We start from the raw sequence: 20461 nt of genomic DNA on the forward strand, positions 1-20461 counted from the left end.
GAAATCCAGTTTTATTTAATTACTAAAATTCTTGCTGCTCGTAGTTCTAACGTTTTAAACTGGTTTTTTTATTTTTAAAATTATTAATTATACAAAACTTGAAGACTTCCTTGGAATAAGCCAGTACTGTCTGGTACTGTGTGGCAGAAGGAGGAGTGCCCTGATATTTGTTTGGCAGCGTTGCAGACAGTTGCCGTTGGCGTTCTCTCCCTCCTCCTGAACCTACGTATGGCCAAACGTGAGACGTAGAGCCTTACTTGTGAAGTGTACTCCACCGAAAGCCGGCTGTTGGTATTTTTTCATCGTCATCTTTCATTCTTAACTTCAAATTCTCAGATATTCTTTAAGTAAGTACAAATGTCTGAATTGTCTACAGTTTCATATTGTGTATATTAAGTCTGATGACATTACTTGTAAATTATTATCTAAGTAAAATTATTCCGTCACCGTGTTACCCACGTGGTATTAGCCCGGTCCAAGGCGGGAGAAAATCGTGTCCTATTTAAATGGGGGGTAGCAAAAATATTCTTTTTGCCATTTTCTATTCTCATTTGGTTGAAATTTGATATTGTTGATGCCAATATGTAAGCTATCACCTAAACATATTTTGATATTTAGAAAATGGATTCTGACAAAGCAGCAATTGTTGAAAACTCTGAAGAGGATATTGAAGAAGTTGAAGAGGAAGAGGAAGGATCTGATAAATTGAGCAAAGAGAAACTGCAGGCAGCAGTTCTTCAAAACCCTAAAGTGATGGCTGCTTTGCAAGCTCGCCTTGACAGCATGGTTGGAGATCCATCTGGTTATATTAAGGTAACCATTTCAACCATATTATAAACAGTAATGATGCAATCATTACTTACCATCTATAGAGTTTGCCTGCTGCAGTCCAGCGGCGTATCAAGGCTCTTAAAAATCTTCAACTTGAAACAACCAAAATTGAAGCAGAATTTTTTAAGGAAGTGCATGTTCTTGAGTGCAAGTACCAAGAAAAATATCAGTCCTTCTTTGAAAAGGTAGGATGTTGCTTTGTAATTTTTGTAATTGGAGTTAAATGTGATTTCTATTTAGCGAGCCAAAATTACAAGTGGAGATTATGAGCCTACTGATGAAGAATGTGTCTGGACATTGGACGATGACAAAGAAAGTGAGGAGCTTTCTGAAGATATGAAGAATAAGGTCACACTTGAGAATGACACTAAGGAAGAAGATATGAAGGGAGTTCCTGAATTCTGGTTAACCATCTTTAAAAATGTTGAATTGCTTGCTGACATGGTTCAAGATCATGATGAGCCCATCCTGAAACACCTTGTTGATATCAAAGTTCGATATGTAGAAGAACCTATGGGCTTTATTCTTGATTTTCACTTCACTCCAAATGATTACTTTGAGAACACCATCTTGACAAAGACATATGACATGAAATGTGTTCCTGATGAAGAAGATCCATTCAGCTTTGAAGGACCTGAAATCCACAAATGCAAGGTATCATTCTTTAAACATAGGTTTGGTGCTTTAACTCATGCATGTTTTTTAGGGCACTACAATTGACTGGAAAAAAGGGAAAAATGTCACAGTCAAGACCATTAAAAAGAAGCAGAAGCACAAGTCTAAGGGAAGTGTTCGTACCGTCTCAAAGACTGTCCAGAACGATTCGTTTTTCAATTTCTTCAGTCCTCCTGCTGGTACGTTTTTACCAAGAAAGAGCTTAAAGAAAAGTTCCTTTGATTCAGGGTTTTAAATAATAGTTACTGACGATGCTGATGAAGAAGTTGACGAGGATACCCGTGCGCTGCTAACGGCTGACTTTGAAATTGGCCATTACATCAGAGAAAGTATTGTACCGCGTGCAACGCTTTATTTTACTGGTAAGTTATTCTTTTAGCAGAAGGAGACAAGTGATCCAATTATTTTGGATTAGGTGATGCATTGATGGAGGATGATTTTGATGAGGAGGAGGAGGAAGAGGAGGGAGATGAAGAAGGGGAAGAAGGTGAAGAAGAAGACGAGGACCCTGATTTCGATCCCCGTAAACATGCCAAGGCCGTTCGAGGTCAGAAAGGACAAGCAAATCCGGCGGAATGCAAGCAACAATGAGGACGATTCGAAACTTGAAGAATTGGTTATTCACTTTAATATAACTTTGCTCTTCAATGTTAACCTACTGTGTATTTCCCTTTCCCGAAATTACAAAACAGTTCCTCAATACTGTTCTTTAATCTAATAAAATTTCGTCTAATCAAGTCTCATTTTTGTTTGCTATAAAGTGAGGTTACTGCACATGTAATTTTGACTCCTGTAACAAAATTTTGCAAGGGAGTGATTAGTATAGAAGCAGTGACATGGTACAAATCCAAAAATCTCAACCCTTTAAACAATTTTTTTTTTAAATAAATTTTTGTTTTTAGAAACCTGGCTTAGGAATTTATCCCAGCCTGTTCAAGGCTTTGTAGAGGCGAAAGATGGCGAAATAGTTTGACTTTTAAAGCATGTAAGATGATAAAGTCGAGTGAACAATCAGGAGCATAAGTTCATACCAAAATTTAATGTTATTTGTTTCTGTAAATAGAGCTTTTTCTCTTCACAAAATCTGCCAGATAAAAAAATTGTAGACTTGATAGTTTGTTAATCCACAAGGAAAACTTTTAATGCATATATATTTCTGACTCAAGTGTCAAACATGAAAACCAATATTCAGGTCAATGAACAGAATAACGATGAAACAAGTTGAAATAAAAACCAAACAAATTTCATTGTACAACAACGAACTTTATTCCATTTTAGAAGTTAGAGGACGCATGTTAACTTTCCAAGCTCCTGTGGAATACCGCAGCCACATCAGGATCAAGTCTCGACCCATCTGAAGCCAGCTCCATACAGGAACAATTTTTGAACCTAAACAGTCCTCAGACAGTTAAGACAACTTTGAACATCAATTCTCATAGAAGTAATTGTATCACTTAATCTATAGTAGGAAACTGTGGTTATGATATATTGTAGGAAATGAACTTGCCTTCAATTTCCATCCATCTAACTGAAACTTCACCCGTCGGTATCTTCATGTACTCTGCTATGTATATAAGTTCAACATCAAAAGCCCTACCAGAGATGAACAGTGTGAGCACGGGCAGTGAAATTCCAGCAATTGGGCGTAAAATGAGATGATTTACCATCGCTCAATGTGAAGATTCGGAAAGCATAACCTGGCAGTTGGTCTCGTAAGCAGTTTAAAACCACATTGCGTGTCTCGCACCGATCGGGCGGCAAACAACCAAACCAATAGATGAAATCCTTTCATTAGGACAGTTCTAAAGAAAGAACGAGAGGCAATAGCTTCTTTTTCTAGATGAGCACGAGATCCGCAGACAAGACCTAGTGCCTTATCTATGGGCTGACCTGAATTTGAAAATTTCCTTATAGTACTAGCATCCAAAATATAGTTTTTTTCCAAATAACCTTTAACAAGTTCTTTCAAATTGTTTTGAAGCTTAGATATATCCTCAAATGTTGTTGCTCCATCGGCATCGGCGAATAATAGCTGTTCTCCCCTAGCGCTAAGCATTCCCTGAAAAGGTGAAATGCTTATTTTAATCCACAAGATGGATTACTTATTAAAAAATAAACAGGAAATACTATACCAGTCGTACAGCACCACCTTTCCCACGGTTGTTTGATAATGTCAGCACTCTAACTTTATCAGAACCAAATGTTTTAGAATAACCAAGGCCAAGTTCTGTAGTATTATCAGTGCTTCCATCATCTACAATAAGAACTTCATATGTGCAGCTTGGATTACTTTTCAGCTTCTTTTCAAGGTAATCGAGGCACTCATCTAGCATCACAGGTACTATGTAAAAAATTGTAAAAATAATTATTGTGTAATAAAATAGGGTTGTTTAAACACTCTACATCGTTTTTCTTCATTGTAGGCCGGTACAATTACGGAAAGCCAAATGGTAGATTCATCTTCAATTGAAGGAAACCTCTGCTTTTCAGCAGTATTTGGATCCAAAAAGAATTTTTCTTCCTTGAATCTAATAACCTTTGCATATGTTTCAGATGTTAAATATATGAAGAGCAACATCTATGAAGCAAAATACTTTATTACAAACTCAAACATATCACCTTTTTACATACTAACCACCAAAGTTGCACACCCTAAAACCAACAACAGTCCTAAGAGCAGCATACTGTTTGAAATCTATCGTACGGTTTACTGATCGACCTACACTCAGTTGCTGTTCGAGCTTAACCGGAAAGAACTTTGGCGAGTTACAATTGTGACCTTTGGCACATAATAATGTTTAAAGGAAGTAAATAATGATCGCCCAAATTGAGTTTTTACACACAACAGCCGATGGCCAAATAGCCAGTGACACGTCGCCGGCAGCATTATGGAGCCTTGTCTACTGTTGTCCTGACAACCGAGAAATAAAAGCAAAACATGGCCAACTAGACGACTGCTACGACAAGGGCAGACAAACTGTTTGAACATCTTGGGAAATTCTAACATGGATCTTTTAAATTTAACCAGTTAGCAAGATCATGGGTCAGTATAATACAAGGAACAGATTGGATGAAGAACTTAAATCTCCAAATATAGGTACTGGTAATGTGTAATTTTTAGAATATTATTATTCATTGATTTCTCTCATTAATATGTTTTCTAGATCCCATTAGAAAGCTTCCTTTAGAACTGAGTCTTACTGTGTTGTCCCATCTAAATGCAACTGACTTGTGCCTCGCAGGTTGTGTCTGGAATGACTTGGCATGTGATGAACTTTTATGGATGGGGTAGTGTTTACATATCCATTTCATTAAAAAAACTGTACTCCCAAACTGATTATGTTGGGTTATTTAACAGGCTGTGCAGAAATTGGGGCTATCATCATTTGCCACCGAAAGTACAATCATATCGAAAGCTATACCTGATTCTTGATGAAGGATCCCTGATATTTTGTGCAGATGCTGAAAAGGCATGTATATTATTGTGTGTAAAAACCTGCTGCAACTATAACAATTTAAAACTTCTTCTGTTGTAAATTTTTTATTTAGGGCATGAAATATTTTTTCAACAATGGACTGATAAAGAATGACCCTGAAGATATTGCAAATTTTCTTCATCATACAAATAAACTTAATTCTCTACAACTTTGTTGTTATTTAGGCCAAAGGTAGGTTTTTTTGATGACTTGTAAACAATATTTAGCTAATGATAGTAGTTAAGTGTTAATCATTAATGTATGTATATACAGAGGAGATGTCCTTGATCACTTCATTGGTTTACAAAACTTCAAAGGCGAATCTTTACCGAATGCTCTGCGCACTGTATTTTCACGAACATTGGCAGGAGACATTCATGGCAATTATTTACATACTCTTCTAGACAAATTTTCCCGACGATTTTACGACTGCAACCAGCATTTAAAATTACCGCCAGGTATGATATCGTTCAATGTAAAATGTATGAGTTTCTCACAGCTGTATATCGTCTTTACGATTTGCAGATACTATCTATATCGTCAGTTTTTCCCTGATAATTCTTTCCGTGGACCTCTCTAGTCCTCACATAAAAAACAAAATGTCGAAACGCGAATTCATTCGTAACGTACGAAGAGCAGTTGGTCATAGGATAGACGACGATTGGTGCGGGCATCTATATGATGATGTAATAGAACAGTATTTATGTAACGCAGTTTCAGTTTTTTACGTATTTTTTTTAATTTTCCCTTGTTCACCTATGATTTTCTCAGATTTATCTTATTGGCCATGTTGCACCGGGGAGGTGTAACAAAACTTCCCGACCAGATCACCATTAACATACTTGGTGAAGAAGTTCTGATATGCCATGACCGCTTTTATTATTATTGGTTATCACAAGGACCACACCAGTAGGAAAACCCTTCATTGATTTTTCATCTACTCCGATGTTAACACCTCCATGTTAGTGTAAGATAGAATAACGTCCATAGATTTAGCAGATTTGTAAAGCTAAGGTATGTTTACGTTACAAGCTAGTAAAATTCAATCAATTGTGTAAACCCATTGTAATTTTCCTTTATTATAAAAAATAACCTCAATAAACTAATCTACACATTGTATGCGCTCTAGCCTCTGAAGAGAACGAGAACAGAGCAGTTCCTTAGGTGACCTACCGTACGAAGTTGTTCAGACTTGGTGTGGGGGTTCGTATATCGAGGCAGGGATACACTACCCGATTTTCCATAACTAAAGCGATTACTTGCTGTACGAGGACTATGTTGTCTTTGAAACCAGTCGGTCGACTTGGGTTCGAGAAAGATCAACTGAAAATACTTCGATCCTGGTGCTACGTGTTCTTTCTCTCTCTCTCCAATGAGGTACGCAATACGTAAACAAACATCTTTAAAAGGCTAGATAATGAAATCGTCAACACCCTCGAGTACAAGGTCGATGAATCCTGCTACAGTCGAGAAGTAAAACAATTAAAAATAGAATTAGCTATGCCATAAAGTTAATGCAGAACTCAAGGTTTCAAAACAGCATTTTCTTTTGTGTGTCTTCCTATAACAATTAAATAATTCGACAATTTTTTTATTTAGGTTTTGCATTTGTTGTGTATTTCAGTTTATTTTTACTTTTCAACAGTTGTTTTACGATACATTGTACATCCAATTGACTTGTTATGTCATGGATTGTCGATGATAGAATGTGTTGATCCCAAACATAATGTTACGTTACCCAATAGATGGCTTTTGCCTCGACAACAAGAAAAATTTATTTTCTTGTTTCCCTTGAAGTAAAAATAATTATATGAGTATTAGTAAATGATGATATTTAACTAATCGCTTCCAATGTGTCCAGTGCACAGAAGGAAATTGGTTGCAATTCAAACACTCTATCGAATACTTCCAAATTAGCAATATTTGCGGTTGGGCAAAATATTTAATCTTATATACAAAATATCTATCTAAAAATTCGCTTAACTCGCATTAAAAGTAAAGAATTTACAGATGCCAGCATAAACGACGCTTTGATTACCCTAACTCTTCTTTTTTTTCATTTTAAAAATTTTATCCGTCAATGAAATCGTATTTAAGTAGAAAATAATGCAGCTTTAAAATTTCTATAATATTTAAACGCTGTCCTCAAATCACACAACACTAGAGTTTTGGAAAAAAATGTTCCTCAATGTAGAAAGCGATTATCGATTATACTTTCATGTTGTAAAACTAATCAAGCATTTAACTAGACGAGTCATACCTGCTGCAACCTGTCAATAAGCTCTTGCGATAAAAGACATAGTGAAAGTTATTGTTTGGAAATTTCAGCGCTTAACGAATAAAAAAAAAAAAGATAAAATGTAGAGATATCGATTTGGTATGCGCTCAAGGAAGAGAAACTTTAGGGACAAATTACACGGTAACACTACGTGCGTGAATGTGTGTTCTGCGTATAGATGAACTGAAGCGTCAGTGGGAAGATATTCAAGTGTTAGAGCGCCTGAGGCTTCTCCCTGAGAGAACTAGCATCAAAAAGAGTGCAAGCCCTTCTTCGCTGTCTGCTGTAAATGTGTATACATCGCTTCGGCTGCTCTTCGGTACTGGATTCTCTTATTTCCTCAAACTGGAAAAATAACCCAGCTTGGCCTTACTACCATCCAGGTTGCCTGCAAGAGTTGCTGCGGCGGAACTCATTAAAAACGAATCATCCATCTCTTTTGCACAGTTGCTTAGTACAACAGAGGCCGTTTCATAGTACATCCTGAGTTTGAGGATTCTCAGGTAGCCTACAGCCACCATGATGATTCCAGTTTCGAAAACGTCTGGCGAAAAAGATGCTCATTGCCGAAAATCTAGTCTATGTCAACAGAGGATGAATGTACGTGCACCAACAGTTGCCAGGGAACTCACTTCGCGAACAAGAATGCTAACTAGATGTTTTGGAAAAAGGAGAACAAGAAAATAGTGTGTGGCCTGTGAGGCCTCTACACATCATTTTCGGCTGATGTTCGGTTAGGTCCGAGAACATAAAGCGTTAGGATTTAGGGAAAAGAAAAACGCTGACCAAGGGAGGATGAACGTGCATTTGGTCGTCTGCTTTTGGTTGTTGCAATGCAAGACAGCAGAGCGCCCAAGTTTTGAACACTAAACCACAACAGCGTGAATTTGTTCATGTAAGCGAAGCGAGAGAAGAAAAGTACTACGAATAGAGGGCGAATATAAAAGAGACGAACATCATCAGACGAAAAAGAAAAAAGAAACAGGGCCGAAACTATAGTGGTAGAAGAAGATTGGAGAGGGGAGGAAAAAAAACCAAGGAGGGGAAGCTGATGGTGGTGGTAGGGAATGAGCTGAGAAACACGGACAATATTGCAGCTAGAACGCGGAGCCACCGCTTGTACGATGGGAGGAGATGGAGGAATCGAATGAAAAAGAAGAGGAAGAAACACGGAACATTCCTTCCCTTCTATTATACCTGACCACCTTCTTTCCGACCCTCTTTCTCTTCACCTCCCTCCTCCTGTTCCTTCTCTCTTTTTCTCTCTCTCTTACCTCCCTCTCTCAACTCTTGTCTTTCGGTTTCGACCCCTCTGGCCATCTTTGCCGGCCTTCCAACCTTACCTGTTGCTACCCGTCCTCCTCTTTTCTACCTTGTCTACTACTTTTTTTTAAAATACATTCTCCTATCTTTTTTTTTCTTTTATTATTCTCATTCTTTCTCCCTCACTCCTTCTCTTCTTCTTTTTTTTCTCTCTCTCTCCCTCTCTTCTCTTTTTCTTCTTCTCTTTTTCCTTACCTTCCCTCTTTCCCCTTCTCTCCTCTATTTCAGTTTCTTCCCTTTTTTTTTCTGCTTTTGTAGAACCTTTCAACCTTTAGTTTACCTGTGCTGCAGTTTCTCGTGGCCAATGCCGCCGCTTGGACTGATGGCTAGAGGGTGGTAAGGATGGAAGAGGAAGAATCGGGTCTCCTCTGACCAAAGACCTTCAGTACACGTTGGGACCTTCACTGGAGTGTGTGTGTGTGATTGTGCTTCCTGCCGTAGGTTCCTTTCTTTCGGCGCAAAAAGTGAAGCCAACGCTTGTTGACCATTTTTTTTTCTCAACAATTTAGTTCAACAGCTAGGCATTGAAGAACGCGCTCTTGGATACTGATACTTCGTCTGGGCCGAATCAGTTTCTTTTGGAATTTAAATCAGCAACACTTTGGATTATAATTCAATTTACATTTCGGATTAAAAAAATTAAAAAAAAAAAACAATCCAGATTTCATGAAAATGAAATCCACAGTTGGAGATGCACAGCGCAGTTACAAGCCATCCATCTCTAGTTAACGCGAAGCTGAGCCTTCTCATTTCATAAGAAATAATCGTGTGTCGTAGAGCACAAGGACTCCGAACGCTGTGAGATGGTTATCGACCATGTCTGTGTGCCCAACAAGGAAATTTTCTGACCTATCGCTGGCCAGTTTTTGAGTGTCCTACGTATCCGAACAGCTCAGTATTTTTAACCTACGTGCAGTGTGCAAGTGTTTTTAGGCCGATATTCGACAGCCGAACCGTACAATGATTTCTTAGGTTGTCACATTAGGACGCGAGCATTCTGCAGTTTCGTATAAACTGCTTGATTTTTCACGAACCGTTGTGAAAACGGACAAACGATGGTTCCCTCCGAATCGGCCGACGGCTGCAAACGAAGAAGCCACTCTTTGGTGGGCTCTTCGTTATGGCAGACCCGAGTGTTAACGGTCAGTGCAGTGTCAAAACCCACCGCTCCAATCAAGCCTAGGCAACCCCATCGGACTGGAAGACGATCGACGATGCCTCGGTACTCTTTTGTCCGATCCAGCGCATCGTCCGTGACACGTCTTGGCTGTTGGATGCTATTCTCAGTCGTGCTAGCTACGAGTTTGACAGTGTCGCATTGCGAATACATCCGAGAGTTTGAAATCTCGGAAGGAGTGTCGATCGGTACGACAATCGGCCTGATCGGCGAGAGCAACCCAGGTGTGCCGCGACCCCCGCCGCCACCCTATCTGATCGTGCCAGTGCCGGGCAGCGCTGTCGACTCGGATTTAAACATTGAGCAGTCGACAGGTGAGATCCGAACCAAAGTTGTGCTGGACCGAGAACTGCGCTCGTCCTACTCGCTGGTGGCGATCCCGCTGAGCGGCGAGAACATCCGCGTCTTAGTGACTGTCAAAGATGAAAACGACAACGCTCCGACGTTCCCCAGTCCGTCGTTGCAGATCGAATTCCCTGAGAACACGCCGCGCGACGTCAAACGGACTCTGCCGCCGGCCAGGGACTTGGATTTGGATATATTCAACACGCAGCGCTACAACATCATTTCGGGCAACACCAACAACGCCTTCAGGCTGTCGTCGCATCGCGAGCGCGACGGGGTCCTCTACTTGGACCTGCAGATCAATGGCTTCTTGGATCGTGAGACGACGGCATTCTACAGCCTAGTGATTGAAGCCCTGGACGGCGGTAACCCGCCGCTGCGCGGCTTCATGACCGTCAACATTACCATCCAAGACGTCAACGACAACCAGCCGATATTCAATCAGAGTCGCTACTTCGCCTCGGTGGCCGAGAACGCCACTATCGGCACTAGCGTCTTACAGGTGTTTGCCACCGATACGGATGCCGGAGACAACGGACGCATTACGTATTCGATTAACCGGCGTCAGAGCGATCGCGATTCCGTGTTCGTCATTGACCAACTCACCGGAGTCATCTCGGTCAATCGGCCGCTGGACTTTGAGACAAAAGAGGTCCATGAGTTGGTGGTTGTGGCCAGCGATTCTGGCGTCCAGGCCCTGGAAACGACGGCTTTCGTCTCGATCCGAGTCACAGACGTCAACGACAACCAGCCGACTATCAACTTGATCTTCTTGAGCGACGACGCAACTCCCAAGATTTCAGAAGACGCCCAGCCGGGCGAGTTCGTTGCCCGCATCTCCGTCAACGACCCAGACTCCAAGGAGGAGTACGCCAATGTCAACGTGACGCTGGACGGTGGCGAAGGGCATTTTGGTCTGACCACTCGTGACAACATCATTTACATGATCGTTTCGCTTCCGTTGGACCGAGAGGTCAAGCCCAACATGACGCTCGTCGTGACGGCCACCGATCAGGGTAGCCCGCCGCTGCACGCGTCGCGTGCCTTCAATTTGCGCGTCACCGACACCAACGACAACGCACCGCAGTTTGAGCAAACCATGTACTACGCCAACGTGCTGGAGGTCGCCGATCCGGGCACCTCCGTTTTCCAGTTGTCGGCCCTGGATCGCGATTTGGGAAACAATTCCGTTGTGACTTATTCCATTCTCGAGTCGCCCGATACTCACTCGGACTGGTTTCACATCGACGGACGCACTGGCCTCATTACCACTCGCAAACACATCGACTGCGAAACGGACCCAGTGCCGCAGATAACCGTTCTGGCCACGGATGCCGGACGACCGGCCCTCACCGGCACGGCCACGGTTCGCGTCACAATTCGCGACGTCAACGACAACGAGCCCATTTTCGACCAAAGTTTCTACAACGTTTCCGTCCGTGAAGACGAGGCTGTCGGCCATTGTGTCCTCAAGGTAAGACAGTGCTTCGACTATTCTTTTTTTGGTTCGTTTTTTTTTCTTTTTGTGTTGTTGTTCGGCGTGCGGGTTGTGTCAAGTCATCTTTATTAAGGCATAACATAATGGTGCAGTCAAATGAAGAGCTCGAATAGACAAGGCGAAGTCCCGAGCGGGAATACATTGCTCGACAGTCGCAACGATTTAAAAAATTGTGTGGTTGTAATACGCGGAATATTAGAGGCTTCATTTCACGTGAACAGGTTTTTATTTTTTTTTTTATTTTAAGATTAGAGAATGTGGTAGATTGAGTATACTGCAATTTCATTTGGAATTTCTAACTTGTCAATGCAAAAGGCTGTCAGAGAAGAACTCGAGCAAGGTGGTTGAACGAATTCCAAACGTAGTGTCATCAATCGACATTATAAACGTTAAGCCTACACTCAGATTGCATTGTTTTGATTTCCTTCCTTTGCAATTTGAAGCTGAATCGAGGGTTCTAAATGCCTGAGCTTTGGTTAACGTGTTTTCCTTTTTTTTTTCTCTCACTTCTTTTAATCTGGAGGTTGTTCCGCTCGCTTTTTAGACCAGTGACCGATAGCAAACAGTCAGCCTTCCGTGCATCCATGGAAATTATGTCAGTGCTAGCATACATCCTTTCTCCGTCTTTCTTTTGTCTACGCACCCTCGGCTCTGTGCCACCCCCCGCTGTCCGTGATGAGCTGCACAGCCATTCAAAAACTTCTTTTCTTTCTGTTGAGCCTCCTTTTCTTCCTCTTCTTCTTTTTTTCCTTCCACAATTTCACCTTTGCATTCCTCTTTTTATTTCAACCCCGCCGTTCCTCTTTCTTCCCTGTGCCTAGCCCCATCCACCCTCTCCTATCATCAACCCCACCTGATTTCTATTCCTGAACATTTCCACTTGAATCTCTGTTGCATTCTTTCTTAAGCTTTTGTTTTTGGTTGCTTTCTTTTCTCTACGAAAAATCCACTTCATTCCCTATTTTAGTTTTTTTCCCTACTCCTCTGCTGTATTTGCGTACGGTAGGAAAACGATAGGAGGTTCAATTTCGTCAAAGAGTGTTAGATAGAAGAAAAAAACATGCCGTCCTATGTTCTTTACTTCCTCTCAGACTCCGTGAAACGAACCAAAACTGAAAGCTTTCATTTTTGGCTCGTAGAAAACAGTCTCCTGGTTTTTGGTTCACCTCACTCACACTTTTTGTTGTCTAATGAGTCAGGATGGCAGGTAGAGTAGCATGAGGAACGGAGAACAAACGACAAAAGAATAATAATAAAAAAAAGGTGTACATAACAATGAATTCATTGTTCTGACAGCAATGAGGCGCGACGTTTCATTTTTAACTAAAAGGAAATACGGTGGACGCAGTAGTTCATGAGACGACTAACTTAATTTTCCATAAAATAGCCAGGTAAATGAAAATAGAGTTGGCCTTTACATGTGGTACATCTCTCCTTTTTTCCAGCAACCAATCTCATCGGGATTATGTGCACTAGATTATCCGATTTCAATAGCACTTTCCAAGCGTATTCGGCCTTCCCATCTTTGGAATGCCCCGGCCCTCTACTCAGGTGCGCTGTAGCGAGACCAAGAGCTAAAAAAGACTAGTAAACGCATACAAGAGAAATGAAGTAAAGATACAAAGAGGGGGCGAAGACACCGCTGTTGGTATTTGAAGCAAAAAAAAGAAAAAACCTTGGCCCCCCTTAGCCATCTCTTCTCTTTAAATGGAACAGGCCCCCCCTCTCTTTCTCTTCTTTGCTTCACAACCGACTCGTTTTCTTTTTCCTTTTTGTTGTTCGTCTTCCTGGACCTAGTTCTACATATCTATTGAAAGGGCCACCTGCGGATGCGAGCTGATAGTAACACCAAGCTGTTGAAGTCTTTTGAAGAAACCTAATGTTTTGTTGAAGTTTCACGATGGGGCCCTTTGCAATCTAGGCTTCTGCTTGGCGCGGGCCATTTCTTTCATTCTTTTTTATGTTTTATTTATTTATTTTTTTTTACATTACAATTATAAACAGTATATCCCACATTAAAAGTTAAGCATCGTTTGTCAATTTTCAATAGATTATCTCCGTTCTTATCCGAAGTCATGTGTCTATTGAACCAACTCCCCCACCATTCGTGTTTGAGCCCCAATGCTGAGCGAATTCCGCTTTTATCGCGATCACAAGCGCGATATTTTGTAGATGATAGGTCTGAGCATCTCGTCGCCGAAAAGCACATGATTACAACGTTCCACGAGCGAACTAAGAGCTCTTCCAACAAAACACAACTTGCGACGAGCGGTGCGTTCTTTAAACACTCTCATGGTCAGCCTTTGAAGTGGCCAGGTGACTTGTTTTAATTAGCTTTTGTAGACTTGGTTGGAAGACGAGGTAGGAGGGGTTGCAAGAGAATAGGGTAAGAGAAAGACCACCCTGGCGAGGAGTTAATCTAACGAACCTTCCGCTGAACTTCACAACAACCGACAAGTTCAAAGACAAGTCTACCTCCTTTTTTTTTTTTTTTTTGGAAATTGTGTTTGTTTTCTCAACTGATTAGAGAGGTTACCACTGATTACCATAGATTTCATAACATTTTTTTAGGTAGATGTTTGTTGTCGTTGGTGGTAATGTTCCCTCTCGCTGACCATTAATTCAGGATTTTTACCTTTATCCTACCACATCGGTATTGATTCATTGTTTTCTATCGAACACCAATGCGATGTTCGTTTGCGTAAGCGACGGGTTAATTCAAAGAAAAGTCACGTTCATTCTAACTTGTTCAGTTCCGAAACGATCGAGGCTAACGTGCTAGGGAGCCGAAGGAGAAGGAAGAGCAGCTCCCCATATGCTATTTAGTTGCTTAATAACACAAAGAGTTCATTTGTTGTACCGTCTTCATCTTGTTTGTTGTTGGAAGGAAGTGAAACGTATGAAATAGAGCTCATGAGAGCAGGCTGGCGGAATTCTGTGCGCTCAATCCGTGATTACAGAACATATTTCGGCTGCCGTGAACCTTCCATGGTAATGCTGAGCGAGACGAATGCGTGAAAGAAGATTGGGGGCAAACGCTGCTGGCAGGCATCGTCCACTTCTCCGCGCACGGCGCAACCTCTATTCACATCAGCTCCTAAGTCTTGCTTGCGTGTTTCCCAATCCCAGCCTCTTCTTCTTCAATGTCTGCTCTTTTTCGGTCTTCTTTATTCCTCTTTTATTCTCTTCATTCTTCCCTTCTTTTCATCCTCCTTCTAGCTTGGCTTCCCCACGTTTCTTTTGTTTCATTCTTCTGCGTTCCTCCGTATGTCGTTTTCGGAATGTTGGATCGCTAATTTTTAACTATTTCAGTCAGTTTACTTAACCTGTTCAAGCGTATTTTCATATCTTCAACAGCTGTAGCCAAAATGCTGCATGTGAAAAAAACAAAAACACGAATGATAAGCTCTACCGAAATGGTCAAACTCACATCACTTACATGATTTCTAGACAAACATTTTTTGCCCAGTTTTTCCCTTTTTTTTTTTTTTTAATCTCTGAGTTGCATTAAAACGGACGCTTGCAGATGGCCACAACTAGCCAAAGACCATCTTCCATTTTTTTTTTCGTTTCTTTTAATCATTAGTAGTTGTGAGCCTAGCCGCGGGGAACCGACCACAATCTTAATACTGACCAAGCCGCTTTTTGTTATGGCAATATTTGAGAAACATCACTGCATCCTAACGCACAATGTCTTTGATATGCGTCCACAATAACGAGACGAACTAGTTTATTTCCCCCTATTCTTTCTGCTATTTTTTCCCTGTTTATCTCCATTGACGATAGTTTTCTATTCAGCTACGACATGTAAATACCTGCATAGGTGGCACACTGTCCTCAATTGCGAAAAGCAAAGTCGATTTACAATTCCAACGAACGGTTGCGTGATTTTTGCTAAGGAATTTTTTTGAATTTGTTTTGATTATTTTGGGAGCCAGCTCATTTTTTTTGGCTTTAACATTGCAAATATAGTGGCAAATTATTTTGATCGTGCATTGCATAGGTTGGTGTGAGAGACAGTCAAAGGAAAACCCATTTCTGAAAACGAGAAATCCGAAATTTCCGGATGTTTCTAACGGTAAAAGAGAGACTGAAGTTTTTAATTGATGGAATGGGCGCATTCTTCAATCAGTCTCCGACAGCTGTGTTGTTGTTGTTCTTCCTCTGCCCCCAAATAAAAAGATAGGGAAAAAAAGAAAGACCCGTTCTTCTTCCCTTTTGTGTCTTCTTCTCGTATCTTCCATATTGGGAGTTTGTTGGCTGTTGTTTTTCAAAGCGAAAAAGGAACGGAATTAGTAGCGTCAAGTAATTGCCAAGAAAACTGCCTATACTCGCCCAATCGAATCATTTAGCTATTTGAAAATTCCTTTAAGAAGAGACCAGTCTCGTTCACAGCTTGAGTGTTGATTGGTTTTGCTTGTATTGCCCTCTTGTTTTTGGCTTCTGCAATCATTAAGTTCTTAACATCAACCTAAGAAAGGACTACATCAGGATCTGTGTAATTGCAAATAAAACTTTCTTTAGGAGGATTCTCGTTCTCCTGTTAATTCTTCCTTTTTCTTGTTCGTGTGTTCGATGTGATCTTTTTTATTACGATCGTGCTTGAAAACTTGTGCATATTACGGCAATCGAGATAGAAATGAAACTGTGTGTTTCATTAGGGATTTCATCGCCGGTTGAATTCGTTTTCTTCTTCGCTACAGGATGACTAAAGAAGTGAAATGAACGCATGTATGTGAGTTCGTACACTCCTTCAGTTATATATCCACCTGTGTGTGTGTGTGTGTTTGGGTTCCTACATTAGTTTTTAATCGCTTAAAATGTTTTGTTTTGTTCTAACCTTAGCGTTTAAAAGATGCAGTTGTTCTTCGCTATGTGTACCATAAGAAGTTAGGGTTGACGTTCATTCGCGTCACTATCTCTCGATCGTAACGCGTCAACACTTTGTCAAAGTCTAGGTCGAGAACAAGAGAGGGACGAGCAAAGCCAAACTCACAGTTTTTTTTTCTCAAGTGGAAGTCAGATTTGGGATCCTTGTTAGCTAGGCAAAGCTTTGGGGTCATGCCAGAGCGTGATCTTATCAGCTGAGGTACTGGCTCAGTCGAGCCTCGCCCCTAACAATACTGACAAAGGCCTTATAAAACTCTAGCGTTAACTGTTTTTCCTACCCTGTGAAGAAATGATGTTCGGAAAACAACAAAAACAAATCTCTTGTTTTGCTTCAATCTTAAATCAGTGGCAATGGGAAATTCAAAAGAAAGAGACAATGCAAAAAATTCACAGTTTCCGTAAACGTGAAAATGAATAGAGCGCGATGTAGTCGAGTAGGATAGATTAACAGTCTAACATCATTCGCTTCTATTCAATTTGACGTTCAAGATTCCTCGTTTCTGCGGGCGGTAATAGAAAGCTATGTGAATCTATCTATTTCTTGATAAGCTACGATTGTAGAATCTCTTTTCTAGGTCACGATTTTCCCTCCTCCACGACCGCGTTAATGAGTCTTGATGTCTATTTTGTTTACTAACACGATAGCAACCAATATCGTCGTGAATGTTATCTAGCATTAGTCAAATTTTCATTTGAATTTGGCTCCGCCAAAAGCTTTGTTTTTTGCTCGTATCGTGTCTAAATTGTACATGGATACAATTGGATCCGCAAGCGCACTGAGGATGAATTGATCATCGTTACCTTCAAGTATGTCATCACATAACAAGATACATAAGCCACGGCCAGCAGGTTCTGAAAGGGCATGGGGTTTTGTCAGATAGCTTTTTTCTACAAACTACGCTAGCCTAGCTGCTCTTGCGGGCATCTTTTCGTCTACGCACACAGTTGGCCTTTCAGTGTTCTCTGGCTGGCTGATTGGAATGGTAGGTAGGTAAGAAAAAGAAGAATGCCCTGGGCTATTTTCAAGCAACCAACACAAAACCCAAACTCGAAAGCCAGAAGAAAAATACTGGTATACAGGTTTGTATTTTATTTTATTTATTTTTTTCAACCCACGAAAAAGGGAGAGACTCGGTCCCTGGCGTTTGGCTCTGCCTCGAGACGGTCGGGGTGTCAGGAAAACAAATGGCTTGGTGACGCCCCATCCTCTTTCCCTCCGATGCATTCTCTGTTGTCCGATCGTTTCAACCTCTTCCATCTTTTCCTTCTTGACTTTCTTTTTTTTTACTTTCAACCAATGCTAACTATAGTGAAGCAACAGACCGGTTTCTTTTTCCCCGTTTTTTTGGGGGTCCGAACTCTCGCTCCTTCATTCCAGGCTATTTCGACCTTAAAGTTTTCGTTAGCTCTGGACCTTTAAGTAGTAGATCCCTTCATATTCAAGAAGGTTTTGAAGTTTACCTTTGAAGCGATGGCTAATGCCCCCTCGTGTTACTCTACAACGGCGTTACATTCTAGTTTCAAAGAGTGCACACTGTGTAGTTGGATCATCACACAAATTAGTTCACCTCATTTCCTTTTTTGATGTTGTTTTTTTTTTTTTTAGAGAGCCGGCATCTGTGAGACATGTTTTTCGTTCCATATTATTTTACAGTTTTGCGTGCAGCTGTATTTACGGAATACCTTTGCGCGTATACCCGTACCGACTGGGCTAAAAAAAACAACAACAAAATAACAGTTTGAACTTTGAATGTTTCGCAACTCGTGTCATGTGCCCAATCACGACAGCACGTATTAGTGTTTGAGACCCGAAAAAATAGCTCAAACAGGTAAAGTCATTTGCAGGACTAAAAAGGCAGACAAAAACGGAGAGAGTCAGGAATAGATAGATATATATAGTAATGGGTAGGATATACGGATAGATAGATAAACAAAAAGATATAGGTAGATGTATCCGCTATGCAATCTATTCGTATATGTACATATGTAGAGAGTGGAAAAAAAAACGAAGAGAACGAGAAGAAGGAGCTTAAGAACGAGGAGGCAAAGGTAAGATAGGTCGGAACAGAGAGAAAAAGAAGAAGAATGAGAAGATGGCGGAGAGAAAAAGAAAAAAAAACTTGAGCAGAAAAAATGGGAGAGAAGTTGAGAGAAACACGCAAGAGACCTAAGGCGAGAAGGTAGGCAAGCGACCTATAAGCTGCGCCGTAGCGTAGCGTGATATTTAGCTGTCTCGATTCTTTTATGGCTTTTCGTTCTCTGCGTCGCTGCTCTGTTATTTCAGCGCAAATTTCAGGGTTGTGTCGTTGGCCTTTCTTGTGTTCCACAGCTCTTCTCAGACTCATCTCTTTGTTAAAAGTCGTCTTCTACTCTTCTGATTCCTTGCGCATTATCCAATCGCTCGTTTCTCTTTCCCCCAGCTACCCTAACTCCCCCCCCCCTCGGGTTGCGTCCTCTTTCATTTCTAGAGCAAAGGTATGTAAAGAATATTGCCGACTACACACTTCTGTTTTTTTTTTTCGGGATTTTTTTATTTTATAGTCTCATGGCAGTAGGTAATTCATTCCTACAGTCAACGTAACGCCCGTCAAAAACATACGTAAACGCCAAGAAACAACGTCTTTGCACCTCCTTAGTGATTTTTGATGACTGCAAGCAGTTGCTGTATTGCTAAGCTATCTGCGCTATTCGAACTTTGTTAAAAGGCCTTTCATCTCAATCGAATGGCCATTCATTTTGGCGTAACGTACACCAATGAAGGTCGTGATTCAGGCCTCTTGAAAACAGATTTTGTTTGTTCTTTCATGCTCCGCTAGGAGAACTATTTATTTTCCTGTTTCGTTTTTCTATGAAATATTTTTGTTGATCGTTTCACCACATTATCGTTTAACTAAGCCTTTATTTATTGTGTGGGTTGGGGGAAAAAAAACCCAGCCTAATCGTGCTGATAAACTGCCCTGAAAAATCGTGACCTGAGGAATGATCTGGTATTATCTTAAAGCGTTACGTCATTGGGTACAACGCGGCTAAGGTTTAGCACAGAAACTCCAATCTCTTTTCAAATTGCACTTCGTTTTTCGCTATTTTGCATTAATTTCTGTGAACAGTTCACTGATCAGCTGGTTTCAATACGAAAAGACATTTGAAACTTGTCTTTTTATCTCGCATGCCTACCAATTTCAGTTGTACTCTTTTCTTGTATGGATTCGAATGATCAGCAGTCTAGTTTCTAATTCTGCTACTTCCTTTCTAAACAGTTTCTTTCCTTTAGCTGTCAATTTCCAAACTCTTCAAATTGATTAACATTCACCAGGGATTACTTCTTTTTTCCTGAAAGTGAAAAGGAATTGTGGGGGGAAAATAAAATAAATCCGGAAAATACGCTGAAAGAAAAGAAAAAAAAATCAAAGGGGATAAGGCAGAATGATGAAGAGTTTCTCTTCGATTCATGTCCCCGTAGTCTGGCCAGGTTGGAAAACTCTCGGAGTTTTCAAGTTTTCGTGTTTCTTCGTTTTTTTTTTTTTTTTTTACCTTTACAGGTTCCAACCAGCCAGCTTTAAAACTAACACAAACGCTTTGGGGGTTCTCTTTTATCCTCTCTCTTTTTTCCTTGAAGTCTTTGGGCTGGTGGCCCGCCTCCTCATTTTCTTCCCACCTTTGGGGTCGGTAAGGTATCGGCCTCCTCTTCACAATCCTCCACCAGCAACAGGTCAGAATTTCTACCGCTCCTAGGGTACATGTCGAATAGAACCCCCGAGGCTCTCATAGTCCGACACCAAAACAACTAGACACTTTATACGGATCTACCTTTCCAACCGCTAACGAAAAAAACCTTCACCAGTTAAAATATCGAGATTGTTCATCCACAATCGGGAAGAAGAAAATGTTACCACAATGAAGTCGGCTTGTCTTCTCGTCTTTGTAGTTATGGATACTTTTTTTTCTTTTTCTTTTTCTTTTTTGATTGA

The 20461-nt window shown here is 40.8% G+C and overlaps 4 protein-coding genes across 6 annotated transcripts in view; 3 read left to right on the forward strand and 1 right to left on the reverse strand.

Moving 5' to 3' along the window:
- The first annotated feature begins 187 nt into the window (after window positions 1-187).
- Window positions 188-2243, forward strand: LOC130687134 (nucleosome assembly protein 1-like 1-B). The gene is made up of 7 exons (XM_057510290.2): window positions 188-347; window positions 619-813; window positions 873-1016; window positions 1072-1485; window positions 1538-1685; window positions 1749-1868; window positions 1922-2243. Exons 2-7 carry the CDS (start codon window positions 622-624, stop codon window positions 2095-2097), a joined length of 1194 nt encoding a protein of 397 aa, XP_057366273.1. The 5' UTR covers window positions 188-347; window positions 619-621; the 3' UTR covers window positions 2098-2243.
- A 505-nt stretch (window positions 2244-2748) lies between these two features.
- Window positions 2749-4360, reverse strand: LOC130687147 (dolichyl-phosphate beta-glucosyltransferase-like). Of its 3 annotated transcripts, XM_057510301.2 has the most exons (7): window positions 4142-4355; window positions 3910-4084; window positions 3639-3847; window positions 3457-3565; window positions 3171-3396; window positions 3014-3099; window positions 2749-2895 (listed from the first exon to the last, which is right to left on the reverse strand). In XM_057510301.2, exons 1-7 carry the CDS (start codon window positions 4187-4189, stop codon window positions 2771-2773), a joined length of 978 nt encoding a protein of 325 aa, XP_057366284.1. In that variant the 5' UTR covers window positions 4190-4355; the 3' UTR covers window positions 2749-2770. The 3 variants fall into 3 exon arrangements, with proteins under 3 accessions (XP_057366284.1, XP_059352015.1, XP_059352016.1); XM_059496032.1 differs by having other exon boundaries at window positions 3171-3565; window positions 4142-4360; XM_059496033.1 differs by having other exon boundaries at window positions 2961-3099; window positions 3171-3565; window positions 4142-4358.
- Window positions 4361-4422: 62 nt separating this feature from the next.
- LOC130687167 (F-box only protein 8-like) lies at window positions 4423-6096 on the forward strand. Its single transcript, XM_057510309.2, is given in 8 exon segments — window positions 4423-4603; window positions 4671-4794; window positions 4865-4976; window positions 5056-5174; window positions 5256-5440; window positions 5508-5668; window positions 5754-5787; window positions 5790-6096. Coding segments are annotated over 8 exon segments (846 nt in total). The 5' UTR covers window positions 4423-4545; the 3' UTR covers window positions 5843-6096.
- Window positions 6097-8980: 2884 nt separating this feature from the next.
- Window positions 8981-20461, forward strand: part of LOC130686037 (protein dachsous-like) — a 48324-nt gene continuing 36843 nt past the window's right edge. Inside the window, exon 1 of the mRNA XM_057509334.2 lies at window positions 8981-11579. Within this exon, the coding sequence (XP_057365317.1) occupies window positions 9639-11579 (1941 nt within the window). The 5' untranslated portion in view covers window positions 8981-9638. The remainder of the gene's footprint in view (window positions 11580-20461) is intronic.

The sequence above is a fragment of the Daphnia carinata genome, chromosome 7 (assembly GCF_022539665.2).
Source record: "Daphnia carinata strain CSIRO-1 chromosome 7, CSIRO_AGI_Dcar_HiC_V3, whole genome shotgun sequence".
Classification (NCBI taxonomy): domain Eukaryota; kingdom Metazoa; phylum Arthropoda; class Branchiopoda; order Diplostraca; family Daphniidae; genus Daphnia; species Daphnia carinata.

Bases quoted from the DNA above. Each gene is read 5' to 3' on its own strand.
- LOC130687134 (XM_057510290.2), top strand. From the start codon at position 622: ATGGATTCTGACAAAGCAGCAATTGTTGAAAACTCTGAAGAGGATATT. The intron at 1,017-1,071 runs GTAGGATGTTGC...ATTTCTATTTAG, and splicing joins ATCAGTCCTTCTTTGAAAAG to CGAGCCAAAATTACAAGTGG. The intron at 1,686-1,748 runs GTACGTTTTTAC...TTTAAATAATAG, and splicing joins TTTCTTCAGTCCTCCTGCTG to TTACTGACGATGCTGATGAA.
- LOC130687147 (XM_059496032.1), bottom strand. From the start codon at position 4,189: ATGCTGCTCTTAGGACTGTTGTTGGTTTTAGGGTGTGCAACTTTGGTG. The intron at 3,848-3,909 runs GTAGAGTGTTTA...TTTTTTACATAG, and splicing joins CTACAATGAAGAAAAACGAT to TACCTGTGATGCTAGATGAG. The intron at 3,566-3,638 runs GTATAGTATTTC...TCACCTTTTCAG, and splicing joins AAGGTGGTGCTGTACGACTG to GGAATGCTTAGCGCTAGGGG.